Here is a 13,401-nt window from a genome sequence, read left to right on the forward strand (position 1 = left end):
CCTCTTCCTGGCCTCCACGGCAAACACATGGATGTGTATTTAAACACACACACACACACACACACACACACACACACGGGGGGGGGGGGCAGTGATAAAATCTTTTTTAATAAAAGAATTTAGAAGTGGAAAGAACAGGAATCTTGAGGAAAGTTTTATTAGTTTAAGAGGGAAACAGAACAGGATGGGTGGAGATCCTGGCAGCCACCAGGAGAAACAGGAGAAAACTGTGCCTTTTAAATTAGGCATGGAAGAGAAGCAGATAACTCGTTAAGAAAGAGTGCCAGCTCTGCCAAGAATGGAAGTGAGCTAAGACCAAGGAAGAGCCCCAGCATGCCCAGTCAAGTACTGCTTGGTCATTTACAGCCATCCTGTAACAGCCTCCCTAAACATGTCGGCTGATACATACAGTCCGCCTGACCATTGTCCATTCCTACCCCTTGAGAGCGTGCCCTCCGCAATGGTCTCTTTGGACACTGTCCATTCTCACTCTGTGAGAGGGCTTTCCTCTACTATGGCTCTTTGGCCATTGCCCACCCTCAACCCTTATTATTACACACAAAGCTCTATTTTCTATGCTACACTCTGTGTGTCTTACCTGAATTCACTTAATAGAGAACACAAGGCCTGGGGCACTGAGGGAAACAGAGCAAGATCCAGTGACAACGTCATCTTCACCAGGTCTCTGAGTTCTTTGCTACCTTAATCTTGATTCAGACCATTTCTGCCCAAATCTGCATGCAGCTATATTAATTATAAAGAGCTACTTTGTCTAGACCAAGGTTGATTTGACTTAAAATTGCTACCTTCCCTTCCAAGGCCGAAAACATCAAGATTAAGAGTAACTAAACCAAGTAAGGCCTCTGAAGTGGCACCAGGAAATCACCCAGCATCAAGTTTTTGTTCTAAAAATGTCCTCAGCGGTTAGCTCTTTCTTGCTTATTGCTCTGCTTCTCTCTCTCTGCAAAGCCCCTACACACCAGATGGTTTTTATTGGCATCCGTTAGCCTCTTTGTTTCATTGGCTTTCCAAATAAGTTTTTTTTTCTTTGCCCAAGTACTTTCCCTGAGTCATTGGTTTTGTAGCAAGCAGACAGCTTAGTTCACTAATGCTGCGAGAAGAAATTCTCTGTCCTTCATCTTTCCCCAGATTAGAATATTATTTCTTAAAGGCCTCTAAGGACCCGGGGAGTAAGAGCATGGGCGCGGGGCAGGAGTACTGTCAGAACACAGCATAAGTGTGGGGAAGTCTTGTGTGTTTCTCTTCATGGGGGAGCTCCGTGGAGTCAGGAGGAGAGTCTAAGCCACACGGTTTCCCTTCTCCGAACTCACCCCCTTCTCTTTGTCCTCCTTCTTCTGGCTTACTTTAGGGAACTGGCCCTAAAGTAGGAATTTGCCAAAAGCATCTTCTTTTTTTCTCTTTAAATCAGAAAACAAGATGTCGTTGTTGCTAGTCTGGCATTCTTGGATGACCACTGCCCTGGACAACAACTCCATTCTGGAAACTTCTGATTCTCGAGGACTGCTGGCTTCATCATGAACTGTGGCTAGAAGCACCCTGCCCACCCATGCCTCCATATCTGACCCCACACAGAGTCTGTCTAAGGTTGAGATAAACACTAGCACTTTTGTGAAGAATTGAGTTCCCAGGAGGAAGGAAGAGGTCAAGTTACCATACTCTTTATTCTAGCTTCTGTGAATGAACCAAACCCCAAAGCCACTTTCTGTGCATGAGTTCACCCAACGGCCTTGCTTGGCATGCAAGGTTGTAACTGTGAGATCTCGGGAAAGTTATTTATTTCTCTGCCTTTCAATTTCTCCATCTTAAAAGTGGAAATAACACTAGTGCATACCAGATAGGTGAGGGTGAGGGCTAAACAGATTATATGTGTATAGGGGTCTAAGTCAGATTTGGTAAGTGGTACATACTATATTTATCTATTTATTTAGATAATTAGTTATTTGTGCATGTGTGTGTGCACGTGCATGCGCATGCTCGCGTGCACACAAACGAGAGAGAGAGAGAGAGAGAGAGAGAGAGAGAGAGAGAGAGAGAGAGAGAGAGAGAGAGAGAGAGAGAGAGAGAGAATGCATATACACCATGGTCTGCATATGAACATCAAGAGATAACTTCTGGGCATCATTTCTCTCCTTCTACCATGTGGACCCCAGGGATTGAACTCAGGTCATCAGGCTTGGCAGCAAGTACCAAGGAGCCATCTTGCCAGCCCACTACATAACTATTTAGATGTTATTAATTATTTGGAGGTAGTGGCAAGTATTCAGAGATTCTTTTGCTCCCCCGAGACAAAGACATAATTTCATTTTTCTTTGTAGTTGAAAAAGCCCCAATATAGCTTATATTTTCTGAAGGGATTTTTTTTAACTATAAATATTTAATATATGCTTGAAGAAGTGTCTGGCATAAAAGAATACATAAAACGGCAAAGGATGTGGCATAAACTTCTTTTTTGAGAACAAGGTTTTGTTTGGATATGAACTGGGACTGGCCTTTGACTTGATTCTCCTTTCTGTGCCTCCTGAATGTGGGATTGTAGTCTGGCTTCTAAACAGCTCTGAATATGGATGCTGTAGATGGAGAAACCAATGCCATTACACTGTGTATAATGCAAAAGTCCCCATTACGTAATGGGGTCCAGTAAATGTTAATTTCCTTAGAAGTCAGAGACTGGTTTGGGATTATAGGGAAAAAGACAAAGCATATATATGTTCCTGGTTTGTTTCATGCATTTTCTGTCTTCATTTATCTATTTTTTTCATGGTCTCTCTATCTTTCTAACTCCAGGGAAGCCTCACCGCCCACTGTCCCCACCCCAGCACGACCTATCACGCTCCATCAGGACCTCGAAGCAGGGCGTTTCCGTCTTAAGCTAACTCTGGACTCTGCTTACCTCCAGCTCAGTGCAGAGGACACACCAACCCCGAAGAGTGTGGCTGAGGCCAGCTCAGCACCTTTGGACTTGAAGGTGAGCTTATATTGGGAGAAATGCAACTTCCACACAGAGCAGGGCTTGAAAGGTTTAGAAAGGAGGTGTCCCTCTCGGCCATGAGGGATGTTTGGGGTGGGGGAGAACTGGGGAGGATACCGCGTGTGAGGGAAAAGGATACATTTTTACCTCCTTTCTTTAACTGATAGATGGCCCCTTTCCAGACCAATAAGGAACTGATTTCTACAGGGATAAAGGAGTTTAACGTTCTGCTGAATCAGCAGGTGAGCCCGGGCACTGTTTGAAAAAACAGATGGAGGGAGAGTGTGTGTTGGGAGGGCAGAGGAGGTTCATTTGAAATTGTAAGGGCAATGGTGGCATTGATCCAAATGTCTAGAAGCAGAATGCAAATCCAAGAAAAGAGATTGTGGGCGTTTATAAGACCATCCTGGCACTCCGTATCGCTGACCACATTCTCCTTGGCCAATCTTTCCCTTCTCTCCCTGCCCCCAGGTCTTTAATGACCCCCTCATCCCTGAGGAGAGCATGGTGACTGTGGTGGATGACTGGGTGAACTTGTACATCAACTATTACAAGAACCACGTGCTTGGGGAGCAGCAGGAAAAAGACAAGGCGCTGCAAGAACTCCAGCAAGAGCTGAGTGCTTTGGGCAGTCAGTTTCTGACCAAATATAGGACCATTCTGAAGACCAGAGAACCCTCAAACAGAGAACTGCCTTCCTCATAGCCTAAAAGTTGAAGGTATTACATCTAAGAACCCTGAAGTCTTGGGCTCTGGATTATGTCTCCAGACTATTCTCTCATGGTGTTGCTGGACCTGGACATCTCAATAAAGACCAATACGAATTTGCTGACTCCTGGCTCTTTCTCCCATGGTTCCTGGATGTGGGTGCATTTGGTTACTTTTTAAAAATTATGCACTTTTTAAAAAAATTACTTTAGAGGTTTAATTCAGTCCAGTAGAGGTTGGTAGCTTTAAGAAAACACTAGATAATGCTAGAGGAGGATGCTGGTGTGTGTTCAGCCAGTCAGGGACCAAAGGAAAGTTCTGGGTGAGGGAAGTAATAGAAAAAAAAAGAAAAGCAGATATAAGTCTTCTATAAATTGCTACTTCCAGAGTTGTTTGTCTAGCCAAGCCTCTGGCTCATCTTTTGCCAAGTCTTCTGCCTTACATTTCTATCTCCCTTAGCTCCAGCTTGACAATATATTAGGATCTTCTATTACAAAGCACACCCACGGACACTCAGAGGAGTAGTGTGGTCACTTGCAGCAGGATAGGATGTTGGGAAGCATTGGGTGCGTCCTTTATATATTGGGTGGGAAATCCTTACCTTGGGCTCAGTCGTCACCCAGTATAGATCCCAGGTCCCAGAAACAGAAGCAGTCAGCTTTCCAACTGCTTTAGCTGTCTCCTGTCACTCACAGACTAAGGGTTCCTTTTTCTTTGAGCTCCAGACTTTTTTTTTTTTTACTTTAGAAAGTTTGGGTGGACACAGAGCCAGGTTAGGGGGAAAAATGAGACAAAAATTTAAGATCACAGTTCATTCTTCCGTGAAAGCCTGACAACACAGACAGGAAGAAATGGGGCAGCAGCAGGGTGAGGAAGAGTGCGCTCACGTCGTTTGTCGCGGTTCCTTTCCAGTGGGAAAAAGAGGCATCTGTGAAGCTCAGTTTCTGAGAGAGAGAGAAGTGGGGGCAGGGTTAGAACTGGCTCAGAGTAAGAGTGTCCCAGCATCCTTCCAACCTTCCTACTTGGAGGGCACCCCCCACTTACTGGGAGTGGCAGCTTTCCAGGGAAGCAGGATGCATGCCCCTCTGAGGATAGCTGGTTCTCACGGTGGCTGGAGACTTTTCCCTGGACCCCTTGGCAAGTCTCAGGCTGTCAATGGGAATCTGGTGCCTTTGAAAAAGGACAGAAAACAGCGTGACACCTGGGTCAGGACCTGGAGTAGAGTGCAGGTAGGTGCAGGAGTCACGGAGGAACCAGATAAGAAAGTTATTTTATTCATGCTGTTACTGTGCTCAGTGTACCTGCAAAGACTAGTCAGAAGTCAGTTGACCTAAACGCATGAAGATAGTCTTTCTGTAAAGCATGAAGACAGTCTTTCTGTAATGCATGAAGACAGTCTTTCTGTGATGCATGAAGACAGTTTTTCTGTGATGCATGAAGACAGTCTTTCTGTAATGCATGAAGACAGTATTTCTGTAATGCATGAAGACAGTCTTTCTGTAATGCATGAAGACAGTCTTTCAGTAATGCACGAAGACAGTTTTTCTGTAACGCACGAAGACAGTCTTTCTGTAATGCACAAAGACAGTCTTTCTGTAATGCACGAAGACAGTCTTTCTGTAATGCATGAAGACAGTCTTTCTGTAATGCACGAAGACAGTCTTTCTGTAATGCATGAAGACAGTCTTTCTGTGATGCATGAAGGTAACCTGTCCTCAAGTGCTCAGACCAGGGAAGACGATAAAGAACTGGTCTGTCTAATGAGGTGAACAACTAAACACCAGCCGCTCCCCCCGTGAAACTGAGAAGGTCCTATCAGTGGTGGCCCTGTTCTTACGTCTTTTGGGTAAATCTAGACTGCTCTGAGTGTCGTATTTAGAGCTAGAGAATCTCTAATAGTTCAAAACAATAAACTAAATAAAAATAAAGTTACTGAGTCGTTGTGTACCTCAAATCCATTACTGAAGAAAGATCAGGCAACTTTAGCTGCAAGGATGAAGACTCTGTGAGAGACGCTCTTGACTCGTTCTGGAGGGAAGGCTATAGGCAGGAGGTGAGATGAAGCTACAGCCCCCCTTATCTATGCCCTGGAGTGAGCCCTCGCCAAGGCTGACTGCAAACTTGAACCACACCTTCAGCTCTGATAAGATTCCCCTGCTGGCTTTCGCTCTGCCCATGGCAGACACCTTGCCCTCATAGTGCCCTGCACTGGACACAGACATTATGGTCACACTAATTTTGATGATGAAGTCACTCTGACTCACGGCATGATTCTAACCCTGAGCCCGACTCTCTCTTTTTTAGAGTTTCATAAAATTTTTATAAATTTTATTTAAAAATTTACATAAAAATTTTACTTTAAAAATTTGTATAAAATATTGCTCTTATAGTCAAATTTCTCCATAGGGTTCATGCAACTGCTTGCCTGAAAGATTATGGTATGACATTTGAATGAAGGGTTTTTCTTTTTTTTTTTTTTTTTTTTTTTTTTTTTTTTTTTTTTGGTTTTTTCGAGACAGGGTTTTCCTGTAGTTTCTAGAGCCTGTGAAGGGTTTTTCAAAACCTCTAATAGATATAGATATTTTTCAAGTGCCTTTAAGGTGTGAAAACAAGTAATATAATTGTTGAATCTACTTGAAAATGGCGCATAGGGCGAGCACACCACAGCTCGTACAAGACTGCGCATGTTCGGTTGTCAACACAAGAACAATGCGGAAGGATAGAATTCTCTGAAAAGCAATCCCGGACACTGCCACTGTGTCCTAACACCAATTCAGACAGTGCTTAATCAATGAGCGCTCCATCAACCAGCAGAACACTAAGGTTCAGACTTGCTTTGACTTTTCAAATATCAGCAGTAACAGGTAAGAGAACAGCTTCCAGGTCAAGCAGGGCACCTCATTTCCTGCCTCATGTGACTGTTTGCTCGATGTGCCCTAAAAAACGCATCACCAGGCTTCAGAATGTGAAGCCCATTCGTTCTCTGGTTCCTCTGTTGTAACCTGGCAGTTTTGGACTGCCAACCCCTCTGCAGCTTCTTCTGATGCTTCTGACAGAGCGTCCCTCTCTGGAATGGTCGGAGGTACAGAATGAGCAATGACTGACCGGGGTGCGAGGGAAGCTGCTAAGAATGCTTTTAAATGACAGACACCCTTGACAAGGGCAAAGGTTTCTTGTGACTTCCCCGGGATTGCTTCTTCCAAAAGGCTCTTGCACTGCTTCTGGTCTCCTCAAAGCACCCCCACGCCCCAGGAGCACCGTCTCACTGGCGCCGCTGCAGACACGGTGTTCTCTCCTTCGAGACTTCAGGGCGGACGTCCCAGGAACAAGGATTCCATTCACACCGACTAAGACCCTGCAAATGTCAGAGGAGCTCCAAACCGCAGCCGGCCTCTAGGCAGTGCGCCTGCGCACTGACGTGGGTTTTTTTTTTTTCCCCCTCTGTATGCTGTGATTATGAAGCTGCTTCGGCCTATGGCAGGGCAGAACAGAGCCAGGCCGGAAATCCGAACAGAGATAGAGAGTAGGCAGAGTCAAAGAGACGCCTGGTAGGTGCGGAAAGAGAAGGACTCCGGAATCTTACCGGTTGGCCACAGCCTCGTGGCTACACAAAGAATAATAGAAATGAGTTAATTTAAGACATAGAGTTATCCAGGAATATGCTTGAGCTATTGGCCAAGCAGTGTTGTAATTAATATAGTTTCTGTGTGATCATCCGGGTCTGAGCAGCCAGGAAATGAACAAGCAGTCTCTGCTTACAGCCACCCCCCCCCACTTCCCTCCCTGGTTGGCTTTCGTTTTCTTTTCAATACATCTGAAAGTGGTATTTTCCCCATATTCATGCAAACCCTTTTAGGATCAACAGTATGAAAAACAAGTACATAGTGTTGGTACAGAGCTGCCTCCTGAAGCACCATGGTCATTTTCACCAACACCATCGTGATTGTCGTCCTCATTATCAGGGAGGCAGCATGGCTGCCTTGTGTCCAGGGGACCCTCAGGCCTGTCATGCTCCAGTTTGCTACCACCCTTCTCCACTTCCTCCACCAATACTAGCAGAAAGGGGGTGGAGTCTGGGAGTGTAAGCCCGAGAGAGGAGCACTTTAAATATTTAATTAATTAATTATTTTTTAATTTATTTGTCACCAACAAAAATTTAATTCCAGACAAATGCAATACATAAATGTCAGAATGGTAACAATGAGAAGAAGGGAGGGGGTCATAGCTATATTGGTTGATCTCCTTTTCTCTACTCTGATCTTAGGCCTTCCATGTATTTTTAGTTGATTTATTTGATATTTTAAAAGATTAAAATATGGCTTCCCTGAGAAGTTCTACCCCTTGGTGCAGACCCAGGGTCCCCTAGATGCTTCCCACTGTCCCTCTTCCCCTTCCATTCTAGCCCGTCTCCATTGCTTCCTGTCCCCTGCTCACCTGCAAAGAACACTTTCTACCAGGGAAACCCAGTGTCCACAGTGGGCTGGGACTTAGGTAGCTCCTCCATTCCAGTCTCTCCAGACTTGCTCTTAGTCCTGCAGGAGCCCCTCCTCCCACCTTGCCTCCACTGCCTGGAGATTCCTCATCTTGGTGCCCCCCCAGTTCTTTCCAATGCCCACCCCTCTAAGTCTTTCCTCCTGGAGAAACTCCATTGCTTTGTGATATGGACTGATCTGCAGACGTACTATTGGGACCCCACAGCCATTACAATGGCTTAGGATCCAAAGCAGGCAGCAGGAACTAAAGAACAGAAGACCCACCCAACAAAGATGAGACCAGATGCCTATACCAAGAAATACTTCAAATGTCTTAACTCCAGAAATTCCCCCTGACATAAAATAACCAAAACAATAAATATGCAGAACAAAGAAAATTAAAAACTTCAAGGAAAAAAAGCCAAGTCACATATAAAAGCAGGCCCATTATAATAACACCTGACTTCTCAATGGAGATTATGAAAGCTGGAAGGGCCTGGATTGATGTCCGACAAACTCTAAGAAGTCACAGATGCCGGTCCAGACTATCACACCCAAGAAATCTATCAATCACCATTGACTAAGAAATTAAAAACATTCTATGATAAAACCAAATTTAAGTGATTTCTATCTACCAATCCAACTCTACAGAAGACACTAGAAGGAAAACTTCACTCTGAAGAAGTTAACCACACCCAAGAGGATGCAAGCAATAAATAATCCCGGAGCAGTAAATCCAAAGAAAGAAAACACACCCATACTGCAACAATAAAATAATAGGAATCAGTAAACCCTTCTCACTGATAACTCACAATATCAATGTTCTCAATTCCCCACTGAAAAGACACAGACTAGCAGATTGGATTAGAAACCAGGATCCATCTTTCTGCAACATTCAAGAAACACACCTTGCCATCAAGGATAGATGTTGTCTAAAGAGCAGGGAAACAGGTATTCCATTCAAATAGACCAAGGAAACAAGCAGGTGTAACTTTTTAATAACTGACAGAATAGTCTTCAAACCAAAACTAGGTTAAAAGGTATAAACATGTTAGAAGACAATTAAAGGGAATTGGGAACTCTGGATTTTTAAGATACACCTGAAACCTGTCAATCCTGAACTATGAAGCCTGTGAAAGAGGCACACTTGTCTGTATTTTTAGAAGAAAATTTAACTAATGAAGTAATGAGCTACAGTACCTTAAGTTCATCAAATGCCACTAGACAGATCTAAGGGGATAAATGAGCAGAAATGAGACAGCTTTTCTATCTACACAGGCAATCCCAAGTCTCTCCTTAGTCCTTGATGAACATCAGCCTAGAAGCAGTGCTTGCCGTTAGCTGCTGAGTACAAGAGGCCCAAAGATTTTCCTGTGGGGGGAAGATTTAGTCTACCTGCCTTGGCAGGATGAGAGGATCGATTCCCCAGGTGGCATCCAGGAAGCTGAAGAGGTGGAAGGCTGGTTTTTGTTGTGTGAGTGGCTTTGCCAAACCTAAAAGCAAGCCTCAAGGCGGAAGGTCTTCTGATACCACACATCTTCTTGCAGGAGCTATAGGGTGCTGCAGGAGCTGGCATGTCTCTGTGTTAGAAGCTCTTTTGTTAAATGCCATACTCTCAGATCTGTAAAGGCACTTGAGATTCGGGCACCATTACCTGTTATTTTAAACTGAGCATATAAGCTAAATTTATACGTGTATTTTATACAATTAGTTATAGCTCACCAATGCTAGTAAATGTAAGAAGATTAAAAGGGATATTTTAATAAGTGAAAGAATACTAGCACATGTGGGCGCTCTTACTCAAGATGGTGGTGGTAACATCAAAATGGGGGTTACCCACATGTTTGTATTTTTCCAGAGCTGTTGTAATCTGGATTTATAAGCTTTACTGATCTTAAAACAAGCACACACACACACAGAAACATAAATCAAGCATACTATGAAAACACACCCACATACTCACACAGACATACTTTGGCCACATTATTCTAACAGACAGACAAATAAAACACTTTTTAGCATAGAGGTGGTCCCATTAAAGACCAGATTAGCAGACACTGCAAGGGGAAACAAAAGGACAGAGGAACTCTAATGGTGTTAGAGAGGAAGGACAGCGGAAACAGATCCAGTTTAGAGAATTCCAGAGTGAGACAAACAGCAAACAGCAGGGAGAGGGCAGGAGCACGTGGCAGAAACCATGGACTTTTGGAGCCTTGTTTGCTTTTACATTAGATGTTAGATAGCCCCAATTTAAAAGGATTTTTGTAAAAGTCAGCCCAAGGGCGTTTGAGGAATTGGCTTGGAATCACAAGAACACATTTAGAAGCTCGTGCCAAATTGTGGGACTCAAGCCTGTGGCAATGTGTCCACTAGACGGTGCTCTTGAGTCAAAATGGGGGTCAAGAGAAATGAGTGGCAGACATCTCTGGCCCATGCAATTTCTCACCTCAGCGAAGCTGGGCTTCGCTGCTTGGGTCGGATTTTCACAGCACGATTGTGACTTCAACGGAAAGCCTGAAAATTGACAAAAATAAATATGAATGGGTCCCGTAGCCCTATCAGCATAAAGCAAAAAAAAAGTGGGGGGAGGACTCACCAAGATGAAGGCTATCTTAGCTTGGTAGAGAAGGGCGTCTTCCAGCATGCAGCACTGGGCCCGTGGGAAAAACAGACCCCTTTGGTAGGAACCTCCATTTGTTAGCAATATTTCTTAGATGAGCCTCTCCGCCGACACAAATAATCCCAATCAGACCAAATTAGACCAAATAAAAGATGCCCATGTTTAATGCAGTGCTCTTGGGTGGCCCGGGAAAGTATGGTGATGGAGAGAGAGAGAAGGGGAGACCATGAGAACCCAGAGACCACACAAAACCCAGAGACCACGTGCTCCTTTTCTGGGGGCAACCTAAATAGTCCATGGGAGTGGTCCTGACCCTCCCTAGTGAGGGGTCAGCACTTGGAGGGCTTTGTTGACCCTCCCTGGAGAGGGGTCACTGCTTGGTGGACTTTTCTGGAGGTAGAGTCCAGACCAAGGCAACTCCCAGGGGAGGGAACTTGAAATGGAGCTTCCTGCTCTATTCCTGTTCCATTGGCACTCCAAGGATGGGTGTCAGGGACTGGGGTGATGCCTTGAACCAAACAGGACTAAACCTCTGAACTGTAAGACAGCCCCCATAAATATTTTCTTTTATAAGAGTAGTCATGGTGTCTGTGGTCATGGCGTCTCTTCACATCAATAGAACGCTGACTAAGGCTTCATGGGTGACATCAAAATTCCTCTCTTGCCAATAAACAGGTCATCCAGACAAAGCTAAACAGAGAATGCCTGAAGTTAAATAACATAAATCAAATGGATCCAGCAGAGATCTGCAGAACATTCTACCCAAATAGGAAAGAATAATTTCTTCTGAGCAACTCACAAACCTTTCTCCAAAGCTGATCACATAACAGGACACCGACCAAATCCCAATAAGCATAAGAAAATCGAGATAACAGCCTACATCCTATCTGACCACCAGGGATTAAAGATGGATCTCAACAGAAACAGAAACACCAGAAAATATGCAAACTCGTGGAAACTGAACACCTCACTCCTAAATAAAAATTGAGTCAAGACATAAATAAAGAAGGAAATTAAGAACCTTTTGGAACGAATGAGAAAGAAAATACACACCATGACACGCAATGAAGACCTAAGATGCACGTTAATAGCACTGAGTGCATACATTAAAAAACTGGAGAGGTCCTGTATTAGTAACTTAACAATGCACTTAAAAGCTCTATGAAAACAAGAAGAAACAGCACCACAAAAGGGAAGATGAGAAGAAATAACGGAATTCAGACTGAAATCAATGAGGTAGAAACAAACAAAACAAAGAATCAGCGAAACAAAACTTGGTTCTTTGGGAAAATTAAGATTGACTTAGACAAATTACCCAAAGACACAAAGAGAAGATTCAAATCATCATCATCATCATCATCACCATCATCATCAGTTTTTTTGAGACAGGATTTCTCTATGTGCCCTTGGTTGTCCTGGAACTCACCCTGTAGATCAGGCTAGCCTCAAACTCATTAGGGTTAGTGCTAGGGTTTGGATTACAGTTTGGGCTGGGGCAAGTCTTAGGTTTAGGACAACAGTTAGTTTTAGGACTAGTTTTTTGGGTTAGGGTTAGGGTTAAGATTAGAGATAAGATTAGGGTTATGTGTAAAGGAAGATTGCTCATTCATTTCTCATTGTAGGCAGAGACGGCTCATAAGTTTCCCGGTTGCCCTGACCTGAATAATCACATAGAAACTATTAATTACAGCACTGCTTGGCTTATTAGCTCAGGCTTCTTATTAACTAACTCTTACATCTTAAATTAACCTATTTCTATTATTCTGTGTATCACCATGAAGTTGTGGCCTATGGTAAATTTCCAGCTTGTCCTTCTTCAGCAGCTACATATCGTCTCCTTGACTGCCTACTCTATCTATCTCTGTTCAGATTTTCCCAGCTGGTTTAACTCTGCTAAACCATTGGCCAAAATAGCTTTATTCATTAGCCAATAAAAGTAACACATATGTAGAAGGACATCCCATATCAGTTATGGTTAGGTTTAGAGTTAGGGTTAAGATTAGGGTTATGGCCTGGTTTAGGATTAGTTCTTTGGCTAGGCTTAAGTCTATTTTTGTACCTGTGTTGTGTTTGGGCTATGGTTAGTGTTAGGACAGGAAAAATATTAGGATTAGGTATTTATTATTAAAATATTAGTGTTAGAATAATTTTTTTTTGTTTTTCGAGACAGGGTTTCCCTGTAGTTTCTAGAGCCTGTCCTGGAACTAGCTCTTGTAGACCAGGCTGGCCTCGAACTCAGAGATTCGTCTGCCTCTGCCTCCCGAGTGCTGGGATTAAAGGCGTGAGCCACCACCACCCGGCTTGTTAGAATAATTTTTAAATATAGAGTTAGGATTAGGATAGGACTAGAATTAGGGTTAGGGTAGAGTGAGGGTCAGGTTTTGAGTAGATCTAGATTTTGGGTTATGGTAGATCTTGGATTATTGCTTAGGATCCATTTAATTGTAGGGTTAGGTTTAGAGTATGGCTGGAATATGGTCATGGATTGTTTTGGTAGTATTAAGGTTAAAGTTTTGGTTATAGTTAGGTTTTAAGACTAGGTTTGGGTATCCAATAAGGGTTGTGTTTTTGTCTAGAGTTAGGGTTAGAGGGACTCTGTTAGGTTTATGTTT

The 13,401-nt window shown here is 43.5% G+C and overlaps 1 protein-coding gene across 1 annotated transcript; it reads left to right on the plus strand.

Moving 5' to 3' along the window:
• The first annotated feature begins 2,895 nt into the window (after positions 1-2,895).
• Positions 2,896-3,821, plus strand: LOC119805383 (alpha hemoglobin stabilizing protein). Its single transcript, XM_038317341.1, has 3 exons — positions 2,896-2,986; positions 3,157-3,231; positions 3,461-3,821. Exons 2-3 carry the CDS (start codon positions 3,157-3,159, stop codon positions 3,692-3,694), a joined length of 309 nt encoding a protein of 102 aa, XP_038173269.1. The 5' UTR covers positions 2,896-2,986; the 3' UTR covers positions 3,695-3,821.
• Positions 3,822-13,401: the final 9,580 nt, after the last annotated feature.

This window comes from Arvicola amphibius, chromosome 1 (genome assembly GCF_903992535.2).
Source record: "Arvicola amphibius chromosome 1, mArvAmp1.2, whole genome shotgun sequence".
Lineage (NCBI taxonomy): Eukaryota > Metazoa > Chordata > Mammalia > Rodentia > Cricetidae > Arvicola > Arvicola amphibius.